Source organism: Jaculus jaculus, chromosome 9 (assembly GCF_020740685.1).
Source record: "Jaculus jaculus isolate mJacJac1 chromosome 9, mJacJac1.mat.Y.cur, whole genome shotgun sequence".
NCBI lineage: Eukaryota > Metazoa > Chordata > Mammalia > Rodentia > Dipodidae > Jaculus > Jaculus jaculus.
This window is the reverse complement of record NC_059110.1, coordinates 62644922-62670310: the sequence shown is the minus strand read 5'-3', so window position 1 is coordinate 62670310 and position 25389 is coordinate 62644922. Positions and strand designations below refer to the sequence as shown.

General features: G+C 36.9%; 1 protein-coding gene across 6 annotated transcripts in view; it reads right to left on the bottom strand.

Annotated features, from left to right (window-relative positions):
• Positions 1-25389, bottom strand: part of Ttc17 (tetratricopeptide repeat domain 17) — a 177270-nt gene that overhangs the window by 32211 nt on the left and 119670 nt on the right. For 3 of the 6 annotated variants that reach the window (XM_045159315.1, XM_004663335.2, XM_045159316.1), the window contains exons 16-19: positions 24973-25159; positions 13363-13506; positions 5806-6065; positions 4505-4658 (exon numbers count right to left, since the gene is read on the bottom strand). In XM_045159315.1, coding sequence (XP_045015250.1) covers positions 4505-4658; positions 5806-6065; positions 13363-13506; positions 24973-25159 — 745 coding nt within the window. Of the gene's footprint in view, positions 1-1517; positions 1678-4504; positions 4659-5805; positions 6066-13362; positions 13507-24972; positions 25160-25389 lie in introns of those variants that run through there. The other 3 variants (XM_012949842.2, XM_045159317.1, XM_004663336.2) reach the window with 3 other exon arrangements.

Below are 25389 nucleotides of genomic sequence, written 5' to 3'. Positions count from 1 at the left end.
ACAGTGAAGTAAAAATATAATCCTTCATTGGACTTAAAGTTGATTAACTTAGTGGGACATGGTGGAGCATGTCTTTAATCCCAGCACTAGGTAAGCCTAAGTAGGAGGATTACTGTGAATAGAAAGCCAACCTGAGACTACATAGTGAATTCCAGGTCAGCCTCAGCTACCTCAAGAAACAAAGAAAAAAAGAAAGAAAGAAACAAACAAACAAAGGCTGATCAACAAAAAGATGCTTAAATGCTATTCACCACATTTAATTTTTACCCTTCTAGATTTTGATTTTATAAGAACAACTTTAACTTAACAGAAATATGTATCTCTAAATCAGGTTTATAACCTGGTAGCTGTCAACATTTTGAGCAAGATGCTGCTTTGCTGTAGGTGCCTGTGTTGTGCACTGAAGGATGATTACCAGCACTTGGCCTCTAACCACTAGAATTCAGTAGTAGTCTTCCCCAGGAGTGATACCCAGAAATGTCTCCATATCCTGACAAGTGTCCCAAGAGCAAAGGCGCAACATCCTCCCTGGTACACAGCCACTGCTAAATGAAGTGTCAGTATGGGAAATGATGATACCATAGGGTTAGCATTTAATTCAACAGCATTTACTATGTGTTCGGGTTCTGGGCTAAGTGCTTTGAATTAATAATATCATGAGGAAGGCTCTAACTGTCATGTTTCAAATGAGAAAACAGAGGCTTAGAAAATAAGTGACTTTTGCCAAGTTCTCTAGTGGCAGAGCTCTGATCCAGATCCTGGTTGTTCAGCTCTATCATGCATGCTCCCAATTGCTATGCTGTTTAAGGGTACTATACCTTTTGGATTCAGCCCCTTTACTAAGATCAAGTCCTCAAGAAAGAGCAAAACCAAATTTTACCTGGGAAAAGGGCTTCTGATGGGGATGGACAGAAGGAGAATTATAGCTCTGAATAGCATTTTTTAAACTATGAAGATATACCAGCAATAGAAAAACATTTGAGGTACAAGCAGGGGTTTAGATTTAGATTTTATGAAAATGAAAAAAAGAACAGCTTTGAAGAATTTCATGTTAACTCTGTTTAAATTAATCACTTTAAACAAACCATACACTTCACAATAAAGCTCATTTTTCTTTTATATTTAAGAAATTCATTTGAAAAATATTTATTGAGCACCTATTATAAGGGTCTAGGACTGTGTAAAACACTAGGGTACAGACAGGAACAGGTAGCCTGCTCTTGAGCTCACAGTCTAGTGAGGGAAGTGAACACAAACAAATCACACTGTGACAGGGAAAGTGCCAGGGCGAAGGACTCACAGAGCTGCATGGAAGGCGCAGCTAATTCTACATGATGGTACCAAGGAAGACATGGCACTCTAGTGTCAGGTGTAAGGGTGAGTGATATTAGCACCACAAGGTTGGCAGAGAGAATAGCATGTACAAAGGCATGGACATAAAATAAGAGCATGGCTGGTTTAAATACGGTGCTGAAGGGTAGAGAAAGGCTGGTTTGTAAAGGGTCTTGAATGCCACACCAGGAAGTTTGCACTCTATCCTGTAGGCAGTAGGGAACTTCGAGCCCACATCTCTCCATCTTGTTCCCAAGGGTATCATAAGAGGCTCTGTTAAATGCCTTGCTGAAATCCAGTTACATTATGTCTATGGCACTTCCCTGGTCTTCCAGTCTAGAAGCCCTAGCCAAAAAAGGAAATGAAATTAGTAAATGTTAGTATTAGTTCTTAGTGTATCCATTATGACTTGCAACAATCTCCATTTCTCCCCCACAGGTTTACAATCTGCTTAGCAATTTCTTTTAGAATGTTGACAGGATTTACCAGGAAACTTATTGGCTGGTAGGATCTTTATTTACTAAAGAAAAGGGATACTAAACTTATTTAATATTTCTGCATCTCTTCCACATTGAGAACATTTTACTTTAAGGAGAGTAAGTAGTTTCAAAATCTTATCTGCAAGTCTACCCAATGCCTTACTTGGGCCCACCAACTTGAGTCCACTGAAAACTGCATACATGGGGTTGGGGGAAGCTCAGTGGCTTGCCTAGAAAGTTCAAGGCTCTGATTTCAATCCCCAACATTGTAACAACAAACACGCAGATTATAACCTTTCATATCATCTCAACCACATGGGGCTTTAATTTTCAATTTTCTAAGAAAATTTTACTTTAAAAAAAAAAAAAGAGGAGGGGCTGGGAAAATAGCTCAGCTGTTAAAGGCACTTGATTGAAAAGCCTGTCTGGCAGGGTTCGATTCCCAAGCTGTAAGTCAGATGCAAAAGGTGGTACAAGCATCTGGCATTCATTTGCAGTGGCTAGAGACTCTGGTGCTCCTGCACACACAAGCACACACATAAACAACACACACATAAATAAATAATTTGGTTAAAAAAATAAAAGTAATATAGGCTTACTATATACTATTTTAAAATTGGAAATGGCCATAAAAGGATATCAAGATTATCTATAGCTCTCTCAGCACCCAGAGATGGCCATTTATAACATTTAGGTGAGTGGGTTCATTCTAGACTTCTATCTATGTGCTTGTTTATTATGCTGTACTTCATCAAATCTAAGAAGTCAATTCTATGATGCACATTACTTTACACAGTTTAAGAAAGAAAAAAAAAGCCTACTTATTAATATCTAAAACATAATTAACTATAATGTATCTCAATTTTTAATACTTGGGAAAACAATATATCCAGTAAGATAGCATATTTACTATTTTACTAGAATTGAAGCATTCTCTAAACCACTTATAAATTACTTGTCTTCACACACAGCGTTATATACCTTGGCTGCATAGCATAAGATAAAGAAATGTAATTTCTTTAGGAAATTGCAACATTTAGTTTGTTTATAAAATTTTATTATGATAATCAACCCCATAACCAATACCTTTGTACATATGTCTTTGGTTCCTACAAGGAGTATTTTTTTTTTGTGTGTGTGTTTTCTTTTAATTTTTATTAACATTTTCCATGATTATAAAATATATCCCTCCCCACCCCCACACTTTCCCATTCGAAATTCCATTCTACAAGGAGTATTTTTAAGAAGTTTTATTTATGAGTAAATTAATATAAGTAGAATTACTAAATTACCTTAAAATTCTTCAAACTATCTCAAATTTTACTTTTTTTTTTTTTTTTGTAGGTAGGGTCTCACTCTGGCCCAGGGTGACCTGGAATTCACCATGTAGTCTCAGGGTGGCGTTGAACTCACAGGGATACACCTACCTCTGTCTCCTGAGAGAGCTGGGATTAAAGGTGTGTGCCACCACGCCCGGCTGATCTCACAAATTTCTTACACATTAAGATAATTTGGCAAACAACAATGTCAACTGTTTATGTTTCTGTCAGAGGTGTTAGTGAGGCTGAACATATAGGTAGTGCCAAGTGCATTCTGTGAAATATCAGCATGTATTTTACTGAAATACTGTACTGTATATTTTATATGAGATGTAGTGTGTGTGGTACATGCACAGTAAGTACTTGTGTGTGCAGATCCATATGCCCAGTGTTTCCTTCAGATGAAGTCATTCACTGAACCTGAACATGCTACTTTTTCACATAAACTGGCTGACTAGTAAGCCCCAGCATTTTTCTTTATTCTGTACAGGTTTGGGGCTAAGATGTACATGGCTATACCCAGCTGTTTACATGGGTGGTGGGGATCGAATTGAGGAGAATCAGGCTCTCTCAGATACTCATGTTTGCACAGCAAATGCTCTTATCCCCCGAACCATCTCCCCAGTCCCTATACTCATACTCTTTGTTGATGCTATGCTATCACTTTGCTTCAGTCTTTCTAGTATCAGAATTATTACCATCTTTCTTGACGTTAGAAAGTCCTTCACATTAAGAGCACATAAATATTTAAATTTTCTTCCTTTATGTTTAACTCATAAGAATTTTCATTTCCATGTTCTATAGTTTGGACATATTTTTCACTGTCAGAGACAGATCTAAATCAGTAAGTGTTGTTTTCTTTCTGTAAGTTAACAAATGTTAGCTTCCTTTAACAGCACAGCTGATTCAAGCTTTCCACTCCAGTGATAACAAAATACTCTTCTTGGGGACCTTACAAGCTCATTCTGGGAATTGGCTCAGTTCTTTCTATTTTTGAAAGCAAAGAGCTTTCAGCTTTGGTAATTACCTGTACCAAATTAAATAAGGCACATATGAATAAATCAAAATTTCAGTACAAGATAGTACAAGTATCTATTTTAAAAAGAAATAAGATTTTTAGAAAGGATTTCTATTGTCACTATTAAACTGCTAGAAAAAAAAACTGGGAACATGGAAATGGCTTTCAACCTAGAGTAGTAAAAATATAATCTAGTCAATGGCAAAAATCAAAGCCTGAAAATAATATTTTTATACAAACTACTAGAATTGCCCCTTTTATTTTTTCATTTAACCTGTTCTATGTCACAAAATACATCCCATATGAGACGTAACATAGTGAAATCAAAGATAGGAATCTGGCATCTTCAAGCTTACCTGGTGGTCCAGGAGATACCACCTTTGGGCCAGTGATTTCCAGGTTTGCTTGGTAATGATGCCCATTTTCTGCTTGATTTGATTCTATCTTTTTCCTAGAAGGTTTTTTATGATTTCCTTTGGGTTTCTTTACACGTTTGACCTGGAATGTGATCTGTGATTAAAAAACATATTAGAAACAAATGAGACCAATTTGCAAATCTCTCACTCATTATAGAGTTCAGAGACTTTAAGAACAACCCAGGTATATATGGAATTACCCTATGGCTCACTGTACAACTATATGGAAATATCCATTGAATATGGAATTATTCTATGGCTCACTGTACATTCACAGTGTATTCGTATAAGGAAATATCCAATGAATTATAGAATTACCCTATGGCTGCCTATACATTCATTGTATATACTATATGGAAATACCCTCTGAATATAGAATTACCCCATGACTCTGTATATTCACAGGGTATACATGTGTGGAAATACCCACTGAATATGAAATTACCTTATGTCTCACTGTACATTTACAGTGTATACCTTAATGGAAATGTGCATTGAATATGGAATTACCCTATGACTCATCATACATTCACAGTGTATAGATATATGGAAATACCCACTAAATATGGAAATTACCCTGTGGCTCACTGTACATTTGCAGTGTATACATGTATGGAAATATCCACTGAATATAGAATTACCCTATGGCTTACTATACTTTCATAGTGTATAGCTGTGTGGAAATATGTATTAAAGCCTATGAATATATATCATTACTATGGATAAATTAAATTTTTCTTAACTATACAGTTTGAAAAGGAAAACATCTTCCCAAACTCTTGTTAAGTATATCTATAAGTCAATTCACCTTTTTATAAAGATGGTGATCTTGATATGTTACCCAGACTGGTTTTGAACTCCTGGGCTCAAGTCTGCTTAGGGTCACCTCTGAGTACTAAGACTACAGGTAGATACTGCATCTGTCTAAGTTTTAAAGTGTTAAATGAGAAATAGGTAGTTAAAAAAAAAAAAAAACCAAAATCATCTAGCCTTGAAGAACTTATAGAGTAACTAAAAAGAAAAGGACTGATGTACATGTATTCATGTGGGCTTTGATTGGGGCTTCATATGTCTCCCACCTCTTCCCAGAAGAACCAGCAGTGCTTGGAGAACAATACTGACAGCTGTCCTGGAGTATGGGGAAAGTAATGCCACATACTGAAAGCCTTCTCACTTGTTCACTTTGGGTCCTCCAAAACCTGGGCAACAATTCTGTAAGGATGGCATTGGCAAACTATTACCCATTCTGTTGCTTCATCATCTTCACTTCTGCAGTCTCCATAGCAAGAGCTTCTGGCCACTTCATCCTGAGGACCTTTTTTCAGTACCCGTATCCCCTGCAAGTCTAGACGACGCCCCTTCATCTCTAGTGCTCCCCCAAAACCTTCCAGAGGCCATGCCTGTTGAAATTCATCCACCAAAGCCAGTATTTCTTCTGACATCTTTGTCTCTTCTGAATTCTCCAACTCATCAGAACCATTGTTTTCTTCAACCACTGTACCTGAAATTCAAGTATAAAAGTTATATGGCATTTATTCTAGGACTTAAATGACACTAAGCCTACTTTTGGGGAAGTTCTGGCTCTGTTTCAGGGCACTTCTGTAGCCCATCTTCATAAAAATACTATTTAGCATCTTCAAAATTCGTAACAGAACTTCCTATCACATAAATTGAGAACAAGCAGCAGCCAGGCAGCAATCACAGATGATGTCACTATTAAGTATGAGGACAGCTATTTTATAAATTATGAAAGATCTATTTGCTCTATGTACAAGATATAGTTGGCAGAGATAAAATTTATTATGCTCTATTATTTATTTAATATGTAGGACTCTTCATACTTAATTCAATAATCATGAGATATAGTCATTTGTCTAGCCTATTTAGCTGCTTAATTGCCTTAACTGAACAATGATTTAATAGAAAACTATTCTAATTCCACACTGAAGGCTTCCATTTTCATTAAAGACTGATATCAAAAATAGCAATAGGCCAGTGTAATTTTTCCAAAATGATTACTAAAATATTATTTATGTTTCTCAACTATATAAGGACTCCCATGGATGTCTCTTAGTGTAATGGCCTAGCAAAATTCTCTCTCTTGAGAATTCAGTATGTTTTATTTTCTCATGAAGCCAACACAATCCTCCAAGTTCTCTCCCATACTGAGATAACAAGGAAGCTCAAAGAAGATTATCCCAAGTTTCTTAATACAATGTATTCCTTTATAAAATGGCTTATAACTTAACTTTGGCTATTTATTTCAAATTTATGACTGTATCTTACATTGCATACTCCATAACAATCATCTTTCACCCCTTTTGGAAATGGACAATAAATAACATAATACCTCCTTTTACAACATACAACAGTTAACCTGAGAGCTCTGGTTGTCAGCCCACACAATGCCAGTCTGTTATTCCAGTGTAAATGAACTTCAGCTGGCAATTCTAGCTTGTTTAGGAACTCAGAATATGGTGTCATTAAAGTCAATGACAGGAAGTTCATCCACATATAGAAGTACAGTGAGCAATGCACCTTAGAAATACAGTTTTGTTTGTAAGGGAATTGTGGCTGACTGCCACACTTGAAAATGACTGGAAACATTTTGAGCCACATTTGTAGGTCAGTAATGTCACCTGAAGTTTTGATGATATCTTTGCTTTCTGCTTCAATTTCTTTTACAGAAAATAGGATTTCAGGTCAAGCTCTAGGTACTATTAGATAACTTTAAATGTTATTCTTTGAAAAAGAGTCAGGGCCTTTCCACTTATTTGCAAGTGAGTACACAATGTTCTCTTGTCTTTTCAAGTAAGTTCCTTTCAGGACTTGATATTTTTTTGGGTGGGGGGTAGGGTTTTGCTCAGCCTGAAATTCACTATGTAGTTCCAAACTGGCCTTGAACTCACAGCAATCCTACTTTGGCTTCCCAAATGCTGGAATTAACGGCATGTGCCACCACACCTGGCAGGACTTGACACATTTTAATTTTTAATATTTTTATTTTGAGGGAGAGAGAAATTGAGATAGTCCATGTGGGCACATTTCTTGCTTTATGTGGGATCTGAGGAACTAAACCTGAAGCCGGCAGCTTTTGCAAGCACCTTTAACCACTTAGCTATCTCCCCAGTTCTTCTTTCAGGTTTTATAAGCCAATGTGGCTTCTATTTGTTATTTAAATTTAAATTTATTTTTGTTTATTTTTACCTATTTATTTGAGATTAACAGAGAAAGAGAGAGTGGGGGGGAGAGAATATGAATATGAATATGAGAATGGGCATGCCAGGGTCACCAGCTACTGCAAACGAACTCCAGATGCATGTGCACCCTTGTGCTCCTAGCTTCGAGGATCTGCTATTCCTGCCCCTGCCTCAACCTGCTGGAAGTGAAAGACTTTTAGATTCTAATGCTTATCGAGTCAGGTGTTCACATGATAAAATAAGCCCTGGATCTCAAAGTCTTCAACTCAAGCCAGCTAGAATGGCAGACAACATAACATCAAGTACAAATCCCTCCGAAAAGCAGCTGGATAGGGCTGATATTGGGATAATAAGCAACTGCAATGGAAGAGTTGCCTGACATCTGACTAGTGGTGTTCATTTCCAAGTCCTCATCTGACATCAGGTTCTCCTACTTCCTTCTCTTATGGACCTTCTCCTGAGCAAGAAAGGTTTCTTTTTTTCCTTTGTGTGTATGTGATATGGCATTTATGTGCACATGGTGTGTGCATGCATGGTGTTTGTGTGGGTGGTGTGTGCACATTCAAGCACATATATGGTGTTTATGTGTATGTGTGGGTGCACGCACATGGATGGTGTTTGTGTATATGTGATGTTTACACATGTATAGTATTTGTGTGGGTGGCGTGGTATGTGCACATTTTGGATGTGTATGCTCTTGCAGCACCCCATGGGCTCTCCTATGTTGTCTAGAGCAGAACATGGGGTGTCCCAATCCATCACACTTATGCCCATTCTTTTTTAAATTTTATTTATTTAGTTAAATTTTTTTAAAAAAAATTTATTTGAGAGCGACACAGAGAAAGATATATATATATATATATATATATATATATATATATATATATATATATATTCTCTTGTCTTTTCAAATAAGTTCCTTTCAGGGCTTGATTTTTTTTTTTGGGGGGGGGGGGCAGTGTTGTGCTCAGCCTGAAATGCACTATGTAGTTCCAAACTGGCCTTGAACTCACAGCAATCTTCATTCATTCATATATATATATATATGAACTCATAGCAATCCTCCTATATATATACATAAGGTTTATATACATATATAAAGTTTGTATAGATATAAAGTTATATATAAAGTTAGAGACACAAAGCTATATGCATTTGTGAGTACAATTAATTTTTCTTCTAGAAGAAAAAATGTACTCAAATATTTAATGTTCAAAAAACCTGCAATAATCAATGCATCCTATTGCTATAGGATTTAGACAAATACTGGGCTAATACAGAGGGTAGTTTGTAAGGTGGTACTTTCTTAAAAACACACATGCTCAGGTACCCATGTATCTACACAGAGATACAGACATGCATAGAAGCATTAATAATTGTAAATTAATTAGGACAAAGAATATAGGTGGTATCAGCAAATAATATTCACAGAGAAGATGGGTGGGTCAGAAGAGAAGTCCTTGTAAAAGGAGTCTCTAATTTCCTCTGAAGAATAGTAAAGGTGTTTAGTGGCATGAATTTTCCCCTTATGACTGCCTTCATTGAGTCCCATTGAGTTTTGGTGGGTTGTATTTCATTGAGTTTTGGTTGTATTTTCATTATCATTCAAATCTAGGAACTTTACAATTTCTTTTTGATTTCTTCCACGACCCCTTCATTGTTTAAAAGTGTGTTGTTTAGTCTCCAGGAGTTGGTGGGGTTCTTGATGTGTCTCTTGTTAATTTCTAGTGTTAAGACATTGTGACCTGACATGATGCAGGAAGTTACTTCAATTTTCCTAATTTTACACAGGCATGCTTTATGGCCTAATATATGGTCAGTTTTGGAGAAGGTTCCATGGGCTGCTGAGAAGAATGCGTATTCTGTAGAGTTGGGGTGGAAAATTCTGTAGATACTCATTTGGTCTAGTTGATCTATGATATTGTTGAGCTCTATTATTTTGCTGTTTATTTTCTGCTTGGAAGGTTTATAACCAGTAAGATGATGATGATGATGATGCTCAAAGTCTGTTAATAGTAAATCAGTTGGTATGGGGAGGGTATTGCTAAGGGATAAGAGATGAAAGAAAATAAGAACTAGATTAGGAAGGCACTTCATGGCATATGGTGAGCTGACTTTGGATAAAGGCAAGAATTTTTTTTAAAGGGGTGGGAAGTATATAAAGAAATTTTAGCAGAGGAAAAAATGTAGGATTAAAGAGGATTTCTAAATTTAAAAATTTTTTTTGGGGGGGGGGATCAGATCTCATGTAGAATTCAACTTCTGATCTTCCTGCCTTAATTCCCCAGCCCATTTTAATACTAAATTAGGGCTATAGCTCATAGGCAGAGAGCTTGCCCACTATGTCCAGGCCCTCTGTCCATCCTCAAATGGCCAGAACAAATACCCCTTTATTTTTTTAAATTTTTTTTTCATTATTTATTTATTTATTTGAAAGTGACAGAGAGAGAGAGGGAAAGAGACAGATAGAGAGGGAATGAGTGTGCCAGGGCCTCCAGCCACTGCAAACGAACTCCAGATGCGTGCGCCCCCTTGTGCATCTGGCTAACGTGGGTCCTGGGGAAACGAGCCTCGAACCGGGGTCCTTAGGCTTCACAGGCAAGCACTTAACCGCTAAGCCATCTCTCCAGCCCAAAATTTAAAAAATTTTAAAGTCTAATGTGAAATAGCAATTTTCTTTACTATGTGAGTATAAACTCACTATCTGAATATAAAAATGAAATGCTATTTACAGATACAATGGAGTTAGGCAAAGGCAATAGGATAGAATTGGGATTTTAGAAATTTATTAACTTATTGGTATATAGCAATGTGTTGAAGGCTGGGATAGCATAGCACACGTAACTTCAAAATGTAGACTAGAATTGAAAAAAGAGCATATCTGTAGACACTGTCACATGCAGAACATTGTCTGGTACAATTATCCTCTACAGTTGGAAATACAGACTACTTGTGTGGTGATAGGTCAAGATTATAGAGGAATTTAAGAAGATTTCATATAATGCTTGAAGCAAGAAACAGGAGTAGATCTTAGGCTTGCTGCTTGTGGGACAGATAGTGTGACATAAACTAGAAACAGAAAGTCTGAGACCCACATCTCTGTATTTTTCTTTATCTTCTTTACCAGGTACCATCCTGATACTGGGGAAAAGACTATACATATTGTGATGTTGAAAAGAACATTGAACATCCACAGTGAGTTCACATGAGTTCAATTAAAAAATTATTCATTTGAGAGAGATAGAGAATGAGGCAGATAGAGAGAATGGGTACACTAGGGCCTCCAGCCACTACAAATGAATTCCAGATGTATGCACCACCTTGTGCATCTGGCTTACGAGGGTACTGGGGAATTGAGCCTTGAACCTGGGTCCTTAGGCTTAATAGGCAAGTGTTCAACTGTTACGGCATATCTCTAGTCCAAGTTCAATTTTTTACTTGGATGAAGTCTATCACAGGGTGCTAGGGAAAGCTACAGTTGAGTTTGAACCATGCTAGATATATTCTGTCAAGAACCACAGAGACTAGAAGTGCTGAGAGATGGAGATAACCTATGTGGTTTTCACTGAAGTCAACTTAGCATAACTTTGTTCTAAACACACCTGGAGATTCCTATTTAAGTCTGAGGCACCTCAATTAAAGAGAATCCAAAGAAATTATATTTCATGAAAGTCCTTGAAATATGTTGAAGGAAGGACAGAAGAAACTGAGGTTGATACATGGCAAGAGTAGTTGCTTATAGCTGGGCGTGGTGGCATACACCTTTAATCCCAGAACTCAGGAGGCAGAGGTAGTAGGATTGCTGTTGAGTTCAAGGCCACCCTGAGACTACAGAGTGAATTCCAGGTCAGCCTAGGCTAGAGTGAGACCTTACCTCAAAAATCAAAAATCAAAAAAAAAAAAAAAAAAAAAAGAGAGAGTAGTTGCTTATATACCGTAAGAAAAAATTAGGCTTCACATATATATTGTTATAAAGATTTTGAAAACTTCCAGTGAGCCTCAAACTTAGAAAACATTGTGGAAAATGAGACTGAAAGACTTAAAGAACTACAGGATAGGAAGGAGTGCCAGGGAACTCTGTTGCCCAGACAGCACAAGGCCACTGTATTCACAAACTCATAGCGGCTCTGGTTATCTGCGTCAAAATTGAAACATGATGAGGCTAGGTAACATTCTTGTATAGATGAGGGGCTTAAGAGGCCGTTCCCATACCCACTGAGCTAGTCACAGATATGAGAAGAAAGGGACATAGTGGGACTGAGGAGGTTAAGGGAGGGCAATGCGGGATACATATGTTCAAAATGCAACATATATGTACTAAAAATTAATTTAAAAAGTGCAAAAAAGAAAAACAGCCTGAGTCCAAAACAAAACAAAAAAAATAACAAACAAATAACAACAGCAACAACAATATAAAAACAAAACAGAAAAAAAGGAGGACAGTGACTCAGGATTAACACTTAAAAGTTGTCTGGCTTTATACATTTGTATGCATACCCAAATATAGACACACATGCACTTGCATTCACACACAAAAGAAAGAATTTTGTTAACAAGAAATTGGCAAGAGTGGCTGTTTCTGCTTTTAAAGTTCAGTGCATTCTTTTGCTCTCTGTGTTAGTTTGTACATATACATATACATGACTAAATAAAAAGGCTACAGTTAGTAAAACAAATCAAGAGGCTATTATAATAGCAAAGGCAGAAATAAAAAAGTTAACTAGGGAGTAGATGAAGAAATGATAGACTGAACACATTTTACAAACTGTTGGAACAAAGTGGTGCCTCAATGAAGTGTGATGCATCAAGATAGACTAGAAATAAAAGAATTAGAAGCATTCTAGAAAACCAGGCAAAGTTCAGGTCAAGCTCAACTTTGAATATATTAAATTTAAAGTACCCATGGTGTCAAGATAAGAAGCCTTTGAATAAAGATCTGAAGTTGTAGAGACTGTCTCAGCTGACAACACACATGGGAATCACTGATGAGTTTAAAGGTACATGTATCACCACAAGACAAGACATTGAAGAGTAAGAAAATAAGATCATGGTTAGGACAGTGGGTAAGTGAAGAAAAATGAAAAAGATGGCTTGAAGACAAGCAATGTTAAGAACAAGTGATCCCATAAGCCACAAAGAGCAGAATGTATTTGTTCCAAATGGAGGAAACTAGTCAAGTGGAATGAATCTCAACAATAAATTGTTCACTTTGGCAATTCTGAATGGACTGATTAACATGGCTGAAGCGTGGTACTAAAGCTGAATATTAGGAGAAGAACTGACAGATATGCTAACTGTTTCAAATGTTTCAATTTTATTGGGCTAATATCAATGCAACTGATTTTCATTTTGTCAATGACTCACTTGATAGAACAACAGTGAGAACAAAGACTGGTGCATATGTGAATCAAATCTGTAAGTATAGAGAACTTTCACACTATACTGGGTCTTCTTCCTCACCATTTGAGGGACATCTGCATGATTCTATACCAAGAATGGGTGTTACCAGAAGGACAAAAACTCTCAAAGGGAGAGAAAAGCTTAAAGCTTGAGAGTTGATTTTTCCCCAGAAGCACAGCTCAGGTCAAATCAACTTACTTTCAAGCCTAACGGCCTCAGAGTCCCTCTCTGAGTGCTCAACAGAGAGCATGGGGTCCTCCTCTGGCCCTTGCAGCTCTTCTTCAGCATCCAGTGACTGTGAGTTGTCATGGCTGTTGTCCCAAGTTTTCTCATGACAATGACCTCAATGATAAGAGACACAGATATGCACATTAGAAACATCTCTTGTTGTCCTACAATGCATAGGTCTCAAAACATCAAGAACAAAAAGGTGACAATCCAATGCTCTGATCATGAAGTAATGTTGTATTTGTTAAAGGATTTTTCTGCATCTATTGAAATGATCATGTGGTTTTGGTGTTTAAGCTTATTTATGTGGTATATTAAACAATCACTCAACCACTAGGATCTCATGAAACTGAAAAATTTTTTAAGCAGAGCCAACAGATTTCCCACAGAATGGGAGAAAATTTTTGCCAGCTACACAACTGACAGAGGCCTAATTTTTATAATCTACAAAGAGCTCAAAAACCTAAACAATAAAAAGTCAAACAACCCACTCACCAAATGGGGCAGAGAAATGAACAAGGAGTTCTTAGAGGTAGAATACAAATGGCAAACACACACTTAAGAAAATGTTCAACATCTCTAAGGGGAATGCAAATTAAAACAACTCTGGGATTCCACCTTACCCCAGAAAGGATAGCAAACATTAAAAAATCAAATGAAAACAAATTCTGGTGAAGATGTGGAGAAACAGGAACTCTCATTTACTGTTGGTGGGAATGTAAGATGGTATAACCACTATGGAAAGCAATACAGAGACTCCTAAAAAAGCTGACTATAGAGTTACCAACAGACCCAGTTATTTCCTTACTTGGCATTTATCCTAAAAGCTCCAAGCCTCAGTTCAGAGAGATCTGCTCAACCATATTTATAGCTGCTTAATACATAATAGCTGAGAACTAGAATCAATCCAGATGTCCATCATTAGATGAATGAATAACCAGTTGTGGTATATCTACATGATAGAATTCTATACAGCAGTAAGGAAAAATGACACAATGAAATTTGAAGAAAAATGGTCAAACTTGAAACAGAATCTCAGCCAATTACAGATAGACAATCATCATATGGTCTCACTCATCTGTGGCTCCTAACCTGAATCTGCCTGAGATGCTGACATACCTATTAGGCATTTAGAGGACTGGACAACAGGGAGGGTGGGATGGGAGGAAAGGGTAAGGGGAGGGGGCACAAAACTGGACCCAAATGGATATGGTACTATAAAATCCTATATCCTGAAAGACAAACTAAAAGGTTGAACCTTCATCAGGTCCTTAGAAGGAACACCTGAATCAAAGGGCCCTGGAGAGGGTATGATGAAGACTAACCTTAACCTTCTCCTGTTTTTTTCTTTCTCTTTTATATTACATATCTTTTTCTTCCTTCTTTTCACTTGGCACCGGCCTGTAACTCCCAGTACCAGGCTGCGGTTAACATCTACAATGAGCTGTTGACCAGACAGACCTACAAGGTTTCCCAAAAGAAGACAGATTTCTGTCAGAGTACTTGATGACTCACCAAAGGCTCGTGGTAAGACCCTACTGCAGAAGACACCAGATGTTGTTGGTACAGAACATGGAGTGACCTAGCTCGAATCTGGAAGAGAGTCAGTCCCCAGACAGTTAGCTCGTCTAGTGCCAGAAGGTGCTACATGAGCACCTGGGGGAAAATGACCAACATGTTTCCAAGAAACTCATGGTCTAAGCTACTCAGCAGCAAACAACCTGACGTGATGCTCACCCAAGTACAATAGTGGAGCAAAGCCAGGGTGGGAAACCATCTGCTCTTGATTTGGCTAACTGGACTGCTCAGTGGAACAGAACCTATAGCTGGAACTGGGAAACAAGTCAGAACCGTATCTAAAAATTGAGTCTACTCTCCAATATCAAGCTCCCACCAATCTTGCGCTACAAGAGGACCTACACATATTAAATTCCCTCTAATATCATAATGGTTATCCCATTTATCCAGTGCTGATTTCACTCTCTGTTGGAGAATCTTCTCTTTTTCAGATGGATGTAGAACCTGAGGAGATTCAGCTCCTCACACCTCACCAGGGCCCCAGCTGAATCCACAGAGCAACTGGGGAAATAAGCAAGAGTGCTGCTTTCTTGGTGAACCTGGTACCAGCACAAGGATGAAGGTGATAACACACAGAGAACACTCAACTCCTACCAAACCAGATATCCAGAGATACAGAGGCTCCCAAGACCTCATCACTGAAGTAGACCTAAAACGAACCCAACATGGCTCAGGGAAATTCATGGAAGAGGGAACAGAAAGATTGTTAGAGCCACAAATTGGGACATTATGCACAGAGACATTGCCTCTTACCCATAACTGATTACTAGCCTACAATGCATGACACACAATCCCCAATGCGTAGGGTCCTATCGGAGGAGAGAGGACAGGAAGGAGGTTAACAATGGTACTAACATGGCTATTTACACACTGAGTATGTACACAACTAGTAAAGAAAAAAAAAAGGTGACAATACAGTCAGTGTACCGAGGCACTCAATGCTAGATCATTGCTGTGATTCGAGACTTTGCATTGAAATTCAAGTTTTGCTTGTTAGCTATTGTAAGAACCAAGGATGTGGAGGCAAAAGCTGACAACAATATCAAGCCTTAAGATCTTGTTTCAGCGATAACATTTGTAAAATATTCTGTTGAAGCTAAAAAAATATCAAAGGCAAGAAATGTAGTACCTGAGTAAGTCTGAGAAAGATGAATTATAGCACAGACATATACTATTCTTTCATCACAGATTAAAAAGAATATATCAGAAGACAAGGAATTGTTAAAACAAACAAACAAACAAAAAATACAACAAAGGAATTTAAAGAGTGATGGTAGGGATTACACATTTAAGACGGCAACATAAAAAGGTACCTGTTTTTCTTCTAGAAAATAAGTTCTGGTTATATGGATAAAGATTTTTCTAAGCACAATGTTGACTCTTGACAACAATCTGAGTACTAGGATACTTTTTGACCCAAATAGAGAAACTGATTTCTACTATATTTCTGTCAGTGAGTATAAGGGTTTTGATTCTACTAGGGACTGTATGTTAACAGGAAAAAGACTTTTTGGGTAAGGAGTACTAAATAAGCTATGCGTCTGACTTAACTATGATCTGCCTAAAACATCTCTCCTTTGATACTGGTGCATTCCAGATGATCTGGCTCATTGAATGGATGTCTTTTTTCCTTCCTTGTGTTCTCTGATGCATGATCACTAGAAAGCTGCAGATTTAGAGGACAATTATTTGGTTCAGAATAAATCTGTAGTTGCTGTCCTTTACCAGGACATCCAAGCAAGACCACATATTAGGAAATCACTTCCATTGTTCTTCAATTTTATTCTTATACATTAGAGGCTACCACATATAAGACTATGTTAAGGGGTGAATATTCTGTTTCAAGAGTTTTAGCTTTCCAAATATAAAGAACAGACAACAAGGAGAAGGTACTGGGGTGGGGCAGGGGTTGGCAGAGGAGAATTAGGGAGAGGAGGGGGATGTGCATTTGAAACTGCCAGGCTGAATGATCCCTAAATCTCTGTATGCCAACAAATTTTTTTAAAAAAGTTAAAAGCTGGGCTGGAGAGATGGCTTAGTGGTTAAGCGCTTGCCTGTGAAGCCTAAGGACCCCGATTGGAGGCTCAGTTCCCCAGATCCCACGTTAGCCAGATGCACAAGGGGGCGCACGCGTCTGGAGTTCGTTTGCAGAGGCTGGAAGCCCTGGCGCGCCCATTCTCTCTCTCTCCCTCTATCTGTCTTTCTCTCTGTGTCTGTTGCTCTCAAATAAATAAATAAATAAATAATTTAAAAAGAAAGATGGATGGAGGCAAAAAGAAAGAGGAAAGAAGGGCATACAGTCCCTTAAAAAAAAAGTTAAAAGCTCAGCTTTTAAGGAACTTACAAACTTGGGAAGATAGTAAATATAAAATAATTCCTACTGAGGTAGAACGTTACACCAAGTTAATCAGAGGTAAGAAAGGCTTTGAGTACCCAGAAATTGAATTCTGAAGCATAGGTAAGCCTATAAAAGGGGGACTGGCAAGGAACAGTGCCAGTATTTATGAAGTAGTTTGGTTTTCTCCTTCCACTTAACCCTCCTAAAAACATTATGAAGTAATATTAATTCTCATTTTAGATATGAGGAAACTGATTCTTAATGAAAATAAGAAACTTGCTTACAATGAAACAGTAAGTTAAGTGGTAGTTCTGGGATTTGTGTTAAGTCTTTCTAACGGAGGACCAAAGGAGCATTTCAGACAAGAATAATGTATTGGAGTAAAAGGAATTCTCCCCTGTGTTTGGGAGGCAATGTGGAGTACAATTTGACAGTGACAGAGGATGTGGTATCGCTCTCTCTTTCTCTCCCTCCATCTCCCTCCCTCTCTCTCTCTTTCTGTGTCTGCGTGTCCATGGAAGGTCAATGGGAAAGAAGCCATGAACAATGGTAGTGGCATTCTTTCCTTGATTTTCCTGGAAGAGGACAGAGGTCACTGATTTGATTCTACTTCTGTTTTCACCATCCAGTGTGAACAGTTATGTACAGAGGAACTAAGCACAAGTAAAATGAAATAGAATAATGACAGCAAACAACTCCCCAAGCCCAAGTGACCGTAATTTACTATGAAGATCTTATTTCTCAGAGGAAGCTGTACAGGAACGTGATGCTAGAGAACTATAACAGCTTAATCACAATGGGTTCTCCACTCAGCAAGCCTGATGTAATTTTCAAGTTGGAGCAAAAGAAGAACCATGGCTGGTCGAGGCAGAAAATTGCAGAATTGTTGAGCATCAGAAAACCCAAGACAGCCACTTGAAACAAGTTGTCAAAAAAATAGGTACTGAAGAAGCTGAAGAGTGTCCTAGGAAACTGGCAAATGCATGTCCTGAAAACTTAGATTTTACTCCTTCCAGACACCACCTCTGTGAATATAACTGCTTTGGAAAGTGTTTAGAGAATAATTTTGATTATCATAATAATGTGAAACACCTTGTGAAAGAGGAACATTTTGAATATGATGAAGCTAAGAAATCATGTGGCAGTGGTCCAGCCCATTTTGTTGTGACCCCCTTTAAGTGTAATCATTGTGGAAGAGGCTTTATCCAAACATTGGACCTTATCAGACACCTGAGATTTCATACTGGAGAGAAACTCTATGAATGCAGCAAGTGTAAAAAAAGTCTTTAACCACAAGGAAAAACTCACTAAGCATCATAAAGTTCATCATAGAGAGGAGTGCTATGAGTGTAATGAATGTGGGAAAACTTTCATTAAAATATCGAATCTTATTAGACATCAAAGAATTCATACTGGAGAGAAACCCTATTCATTTAGGGATCGTGGGAAATCCTTTAGCCAGAAATCCAATCTCATTGATTATGAAAAAATTCATAATGGAAACCTTATGAATGTAGTAAATGAGGAAAAGCGTTCAGCCAGAAGCAAAGCCTCCTTGCACATCAGAAAGTTCACAGTGGGGAGAAACCCTATGCATGTAATGAATGTGTTAAAGCCTTCCTTCGAATTGCTTCCCTTGCTCTTCATATGCGAAGTCACACAGGAGAAAAACCTTATAAATGTGATAAATGTGGAAAAGCCTTCTCTCAGTTTTCCATGCTTATAATACATGTGAGAATCCATACAGGGGAGAAACCGTATGAATGCAATGAATGTGGAAAAGCCTTCTCTCAAAGCTCAGTGCTTACTGTACACTTGAGAAGGCACACAGGTGAGAAACCCTATGAATGTGAAGAATGTAGAAAAGCCTTCAGCCATAAGAAAAACTTCATTATACATCAGAAAATTCATACTAGAGAGAAACCTTATGGATGTAGTGAATTTGGGAAAACAACCAGAAGCAAAACTTTATTACACACCAGAAAGTTCATACTGGAGAGAAGCCATATGACTATAATAAATGTGGTAAGGCCTTCTCTCAGATTGCATCCCTTACTTACTCTTCACCTGCGAAGTCACACTGGGGAAAAGCCTTATGAATGTGATAAGTGTGGGAAAGACTTCGCTCAGTGCTCATTACTTAATTTACACATGAGAAGTCACACAGGCAAGAAGCCTTATGTGTGTAATGAGTGTGGAAAAGCCTTCTCTCAAAGAACTTCACTTATTGTGCATATGAGAGGTCACACTGGTGAGAAACCCTATGAGTGTAATAAATGTGGAAAAGTGTTCTCCTAGAGCTCATCCCTGACTATACACATACGAGGCCATACAGGTGAGAAACCCTTTGACTGTAGCAAATGTGGAAAAGCCTTCTCTCAGATCTCGTCTCTTACTCTTCATATGAGGAAGCACACAGGAGAAAAGTCCTATAACTGTATTGAGTGTGGCAAAGCTTTCAGCCAAAAGTCACACCTTGTTAGACACCAGAGAATCCATACCCACTAAAAACTCTGTGGATATGGGGACACCTTGAGAAGGAATTAACACCTTATACCACACTATATGACCAGTTCCAGAGCAGAAAACTGAATATACACATTTGTTAAACATTAGAGATTTCTCACTGAGGTGACCAGTTTATGAGAGAGGTGACCATCAGAAACCTAGAGTAGATAACATTGATAATATATTATTATTATTATTTAAATCTGAAAATCTGTTGCAACACATTAACATGTGAGCTTCTTGTCAATGTATTAAGAAAAAGAAGATTGGAAAAAATAAGAACTATTAAAGCTAACCTTGTATAGGCAGTGTGAGACCCTGAGTCAAAAAACTAACCTTTGACAAAAGAGATAATTAGAAACTGTGTTGAAAGAAAATAATTATGTGGCATTTATTTATACAAAGTTATAAAACATGTTGAAAGACACAAAAAAACACCTGAAACTGAAATGACTTGAAATTATAAAAATATATTATCCTTCAGTTCTCTTAAAGTTTAATCTACTTCCACTCAGAATTTACATATTAGTTATATTGTAAAGAATTTCATGAACTGACTCAGTTTGTGTATGGGAAGGCAGTAGACAACTGATGCTAAAATAAACCTGACATAGCAAAACAACCAGGGACAATGTGTACCCCTGGATACCACATACTGCTGTCATCTAAAACTTAAATATTTTGAAGAACAGACTATCAAAAGTAAAATTCTAAAACTATGGAGGAAATAAAGTAGAATACTTTAAAGTCAAACTTCTTTAAAAACATGTGAACACAACAGTTGCTCTTCTGTGCACTGGCCTCAGAGTCACCCTATCTGCAGAGATGGCTGCCACTGCTCACTGCACCAGAGTGGTTTGCTTACATTGGACAGAACATTTACGTCAGTGCAGGGTTAGGTCAGTAAAATACCATGGAGTATTTGGAATATATAAAATCCAGGGCTGGGGAGAAAATCCACATGTGTTTCATGCGTAGACCACAATATGAGAGAAGAATGCAAAAGACAAACCTGGCATACTATTTAATTCAATAAGATGGTACAACCAACAGTATTCTATATTGATCACAGGTCCATTTATGACATTGACTGCCTTTTGGGGACATGGCAAGGTTTTGTGAGAGTTGTTACATTAATCTCTATTATTTCTTTAATAAAAGAACTAAAGAAAAAAAAACAAGCATCATAATGAAGACACTGATAAAGCACATTCTTAACTGCAGTGTATTTTGAATAGTTCAGAGGAGGTCAGCAAAATGCAACTTTTATTTTCTTTAAAACTTAAACTATGTAGAATGACTTCAAGGTTCAAGTCATAAATGTACAGAAATTTAGGCTAAAGACCACAGACTAAAATCATAGGCAATGAAGTAAGTTATGAAAGGATATATGAAATAGAAATAGATGCTGTAAGTACAAAAATCTGAGAAAAATACAAAATAATCCATCTATACACTGAAGGTTATTAAAGTTTATATGTGATTTGAAAATTGTTCTGTTTCTTTTGTCTAGATAAAAATTCTATCAAAGAAGGTATTTTCTATAGAGACTTGCACACAATTCTAAGAACAGGCTGACATTCAACTCTAGGCTATTCTGCAGAACCTTTATTCACAACATCTAAAGATCTGGGCTCATACTTTTAAATGGATGGTGTTTCAGTGAATTAACAAAGGACTAGAGCTCAAAAATCCTAGCTTGAAAGTTCACATATGCTTGGTAAACATTAACATTGTTGTATGTGGCCTACCTGTAAGCAACTCATGCAAATGAAGTGTGATAAAATAACTATTGGTCTAAAATAATGGTTTCAAATAAAATGAATGTAACATTGAAACATATTAAAAATAAAGTAAAATTATATATAATTTTGGCTGGGCGTGGAGGCACACACCTTTAATCCCAGCACTTGGGAGGCAGAAGTAGGAGGTTTGCCGAGAGTTCGAGGCCACCCTGAGACTACATAGTGAATTCCAGGTCAGCCTGGGCTAGAGCGAGAGCCTAGCGGAAAACAAACACACACACACACAAACAAACAAACAAAAAAAGTAAAATTATACATATTCTAGACATAGTAATATATATTCTATACTACTTAATGCAAGAAAATACCTTTGCTAGGTATAACTTTACTTGCAAATTAGTAAAGTAGAAAGATGAAAGCACTATGAGATGTTTAAAATGTTTTGAAAATACTCCATCATGTTAAGATGCCTTATCAGTGTATCTTTAAAACCTTCTATAGATTTAACAGTTAATCATTTTTCTCATAGTTTTAAAAATTATTTTCCATTACAGCTTCATGATCCCTTTTTAGTCTCACATTAAGTTTTTTTTTTTTAATGCTGAGTATGTCTGAGACCTTGTTTTTATTCAAAAACATTATGCATTAAAATTTAACAGGCTCTATTTTCCCTTTAAGAACCAAACAAGTTGTATCTAAGTATGAGTTTATCAATGTACCAGTTCAGTTCTACCTAAGTTAAATAAAATAAAAAATAATAAACTCATAACTGTGAAAAAACAGAATATATTTCAAAGTAGCCAAAATATAATGTTTAGTTAAAATTTGAAGGCATAAGGTCCTGGGGTTGACCCAGTATCTAAAAATAAAACAGAAAAAAGCTTTAAGAATTAATTTCTTTCTTACAGTCACCTGCTGAGTGGGCAATTAAGAGTCAAACTTTTAGGTCTTGTCTCACAACATCTTTGAAATTATGACGACGAGAGGGATTAAACCCTACTCAAAGGAGAAATCATAAGGGGCAGTTGCTATAAGAATATATGCACCTGGTGAATAGCAAGAAAAACTATCAGATAAATAATTCTGTAACTTTTCCCCAATTACAGAATTTTTAAGAAAGGTGAGAGAGATGGTAACAGTTCAAATGACTTCCTAGAATTCAAAGAAATTCATTAGGAAAGGCAAAATTCTGTTTATAAGCTGTTCTTAGGGGACCTACAAATATTTAGAAAATTGTATTTCCTAAAAGTAAATAAGATAAAGACCATGATCTGCATGTTTGGAGTTCTGAATACATTGTATTCACTATTAACTGCTAATACCTTTTTATCCAGTATCTACTATATAATAACAATCTCATTTAATTTTCTAAGCAAGTATATGATAGAGGTCTCATTGTCTTTCATTGAGTAGATAGGCATTTAAGTCACTGGGATCACAACATTATGGCTGAACTGGGGCTCAGATATGAATTTGTATGATTCTAACATGGGCTGATTGACTGTATTGCCCTGCTAAAATACTGTCTACTCTTTTAGTACTCATGGAAAAACTCTTAATTCATACTGGGCCCCACACTGACAGACAGCTGAGATATGACATTATATTGCTGAACGACTTGGTTTGTTGTCTAAATATCTGGACTCTGATATTTAACAATACAAGTACTATTTATTCCCATTCCATTAAAATTCCAAGTCCGTCTGGTAAAATGAATCAGGAAACCAATTTCAGGTCCTTAGTCTACTACTAATTATCACAGACTTCAAGGCAAGTCACCACATGAATAACTGGGTGTCACATTATATCCTAATATCCAAAGTGAAGGAATGAAAATGCTAACTCTCTGTTGAACACCACAATCAAATCTGAGCAGTAATGGAGCACCACCATTGCTCTACCCAGCAATGGCTAGGCACTGAAGATCCACATACATGCAGACCGTACCTATCATAGTTCAGGAAGTATCAAATTAATGATTTTCGGGCTGGAGAGATGGTTTAGCGGTTAAGCGCTTGCCTGTGAAGCCTAAGGACCTCAGTTCGAGGCTCGGTTCCCCAGGTCCCACGTTAGCCAGATGCACAAGGGGGCGCACGCCTCTGGAGTTCGTTTGCAGAGGCTGGAAGCCCTGGCACGCCCATTCTCTCTCTCTCTCTCTCTCTCTCTCTCTCTGTCTTTCTCTCTGTGTCTGTCGCTCTCAAATAAATAAATTAAAAAAAATTAATGATTTTCTTTTCTTGTTGTGAAGGTTAAATAACAAATAACCAAACACTATGTGATACTTAAGAGTTATTCTGAGTCAGGTTTCAGTATTAGCTCCACTGGGGTAGACGCACTAGAGGAAAGGACACCTATCACTCACAGTCAGGTAACTATTTTTTTTTGATTGGAAAATATCATATTAGTATCAAAATTTTACATTAGCATTTTAGAATAATATTACTATTTTAAAGAAGAAATGTGTCCAAGAAAGACTGGTGTGAGATTCTGTACATAGAAACTTTGTCCACGTTGTTTCAAATCACATAATATTTTTCTTGATAAAATCATCCACTTTAAATAAATGTCTATTATTATCACAAAGAACACAATATCTTATCACAATTACATGTTTAAAAAATATAAGGAAAATAAGAATATGATATTTTACATTTATCCCTGTTTTATAAAATATTTATTTTTAACAAAACTCACTTCTGAAATGCTATGTTTTTATGCCAACAATTGCTAATGTATTTCCTTCAAAGTATTGGAAAGAGAATTAAATTGAAAAAGCAAATGATAGGATATGTCCTTTCTCAATATTTTTATTTAACATTCAAACTTAGATTTCACTACAATATTTTCAATAGATATTTTTTCTTGATTTTTATTCACCTTTCTGTTTTCCCAGCATCCTGTCCCCTTGCACCCTTCCTTTCTGCTTTCATATCACATGTGTTCTATTCTGTCCACAACTTCCTCCTGCCTTTTTCAGGTAACTATTTTGAAGGTGCAGCAAAGGTCTGAATCACCCTCACTTAAAGGCAAGGGGTTACAGAACTGCTTTAACTCTCATAACACACTTTGATTTCACAAGCAAAATAACCCTTTATTATGACGATAAGTCATTATTAAACAGAAATTTATGGGGAGAGGAAAAACACAGCCCTCGCAATCTCAGAAGAATTTACTTTACACTTTAGTCAACGCTTGTTTTTCCTTTTTGAAGTTGTTCTTAACCAGGGTTTTGGGAAAGAAATAAGCCTTAATTCCTTAATTTTAGTAAATAATAAATTAACTTCTCTGCTACATTTTAGAATTATAGGAGCTACACTAAATCCTTGGAAAATTCAGAAAATTATGTTTTGTTGCACAGAACAGGAATACCGGTTGAGCTTCTAATTTTTCTAGCATTTAACAGCTGCTTACCACTACAAACAGAAGAGGTGATGTTGTACAGAAAAGGATAAAACTGCATGCAGCGAATTAACTTCAGGCTGTCCTCACATTCGGGGCATTTGCTAGTTAATTTCAAAGCCTGTCTAAAGGCTTCAAGTGCCCCAGTGATATTCTTCAGAGCAAGGTAAGCATTTCCCAGACTCAAAAAGGTCAGGGGCTGTGAAAAGAAAAAAATCAGCAAAATGTTAATGAATTATATTTTCTGGGAGTTATAAAACCTTTGTAGTGTCCATCTTTGAGGTTTTCTTTTGTTGCCCATATAGGTTAATGCCTCATAAAGGTCCATTTCACTCACGTCATACAATTCTAAACTATGTCTCTCTCACACACACTCTCTCTCTCTCATACTTTTTACAAATATAAAAAAATAAAGTACATATTGTATAC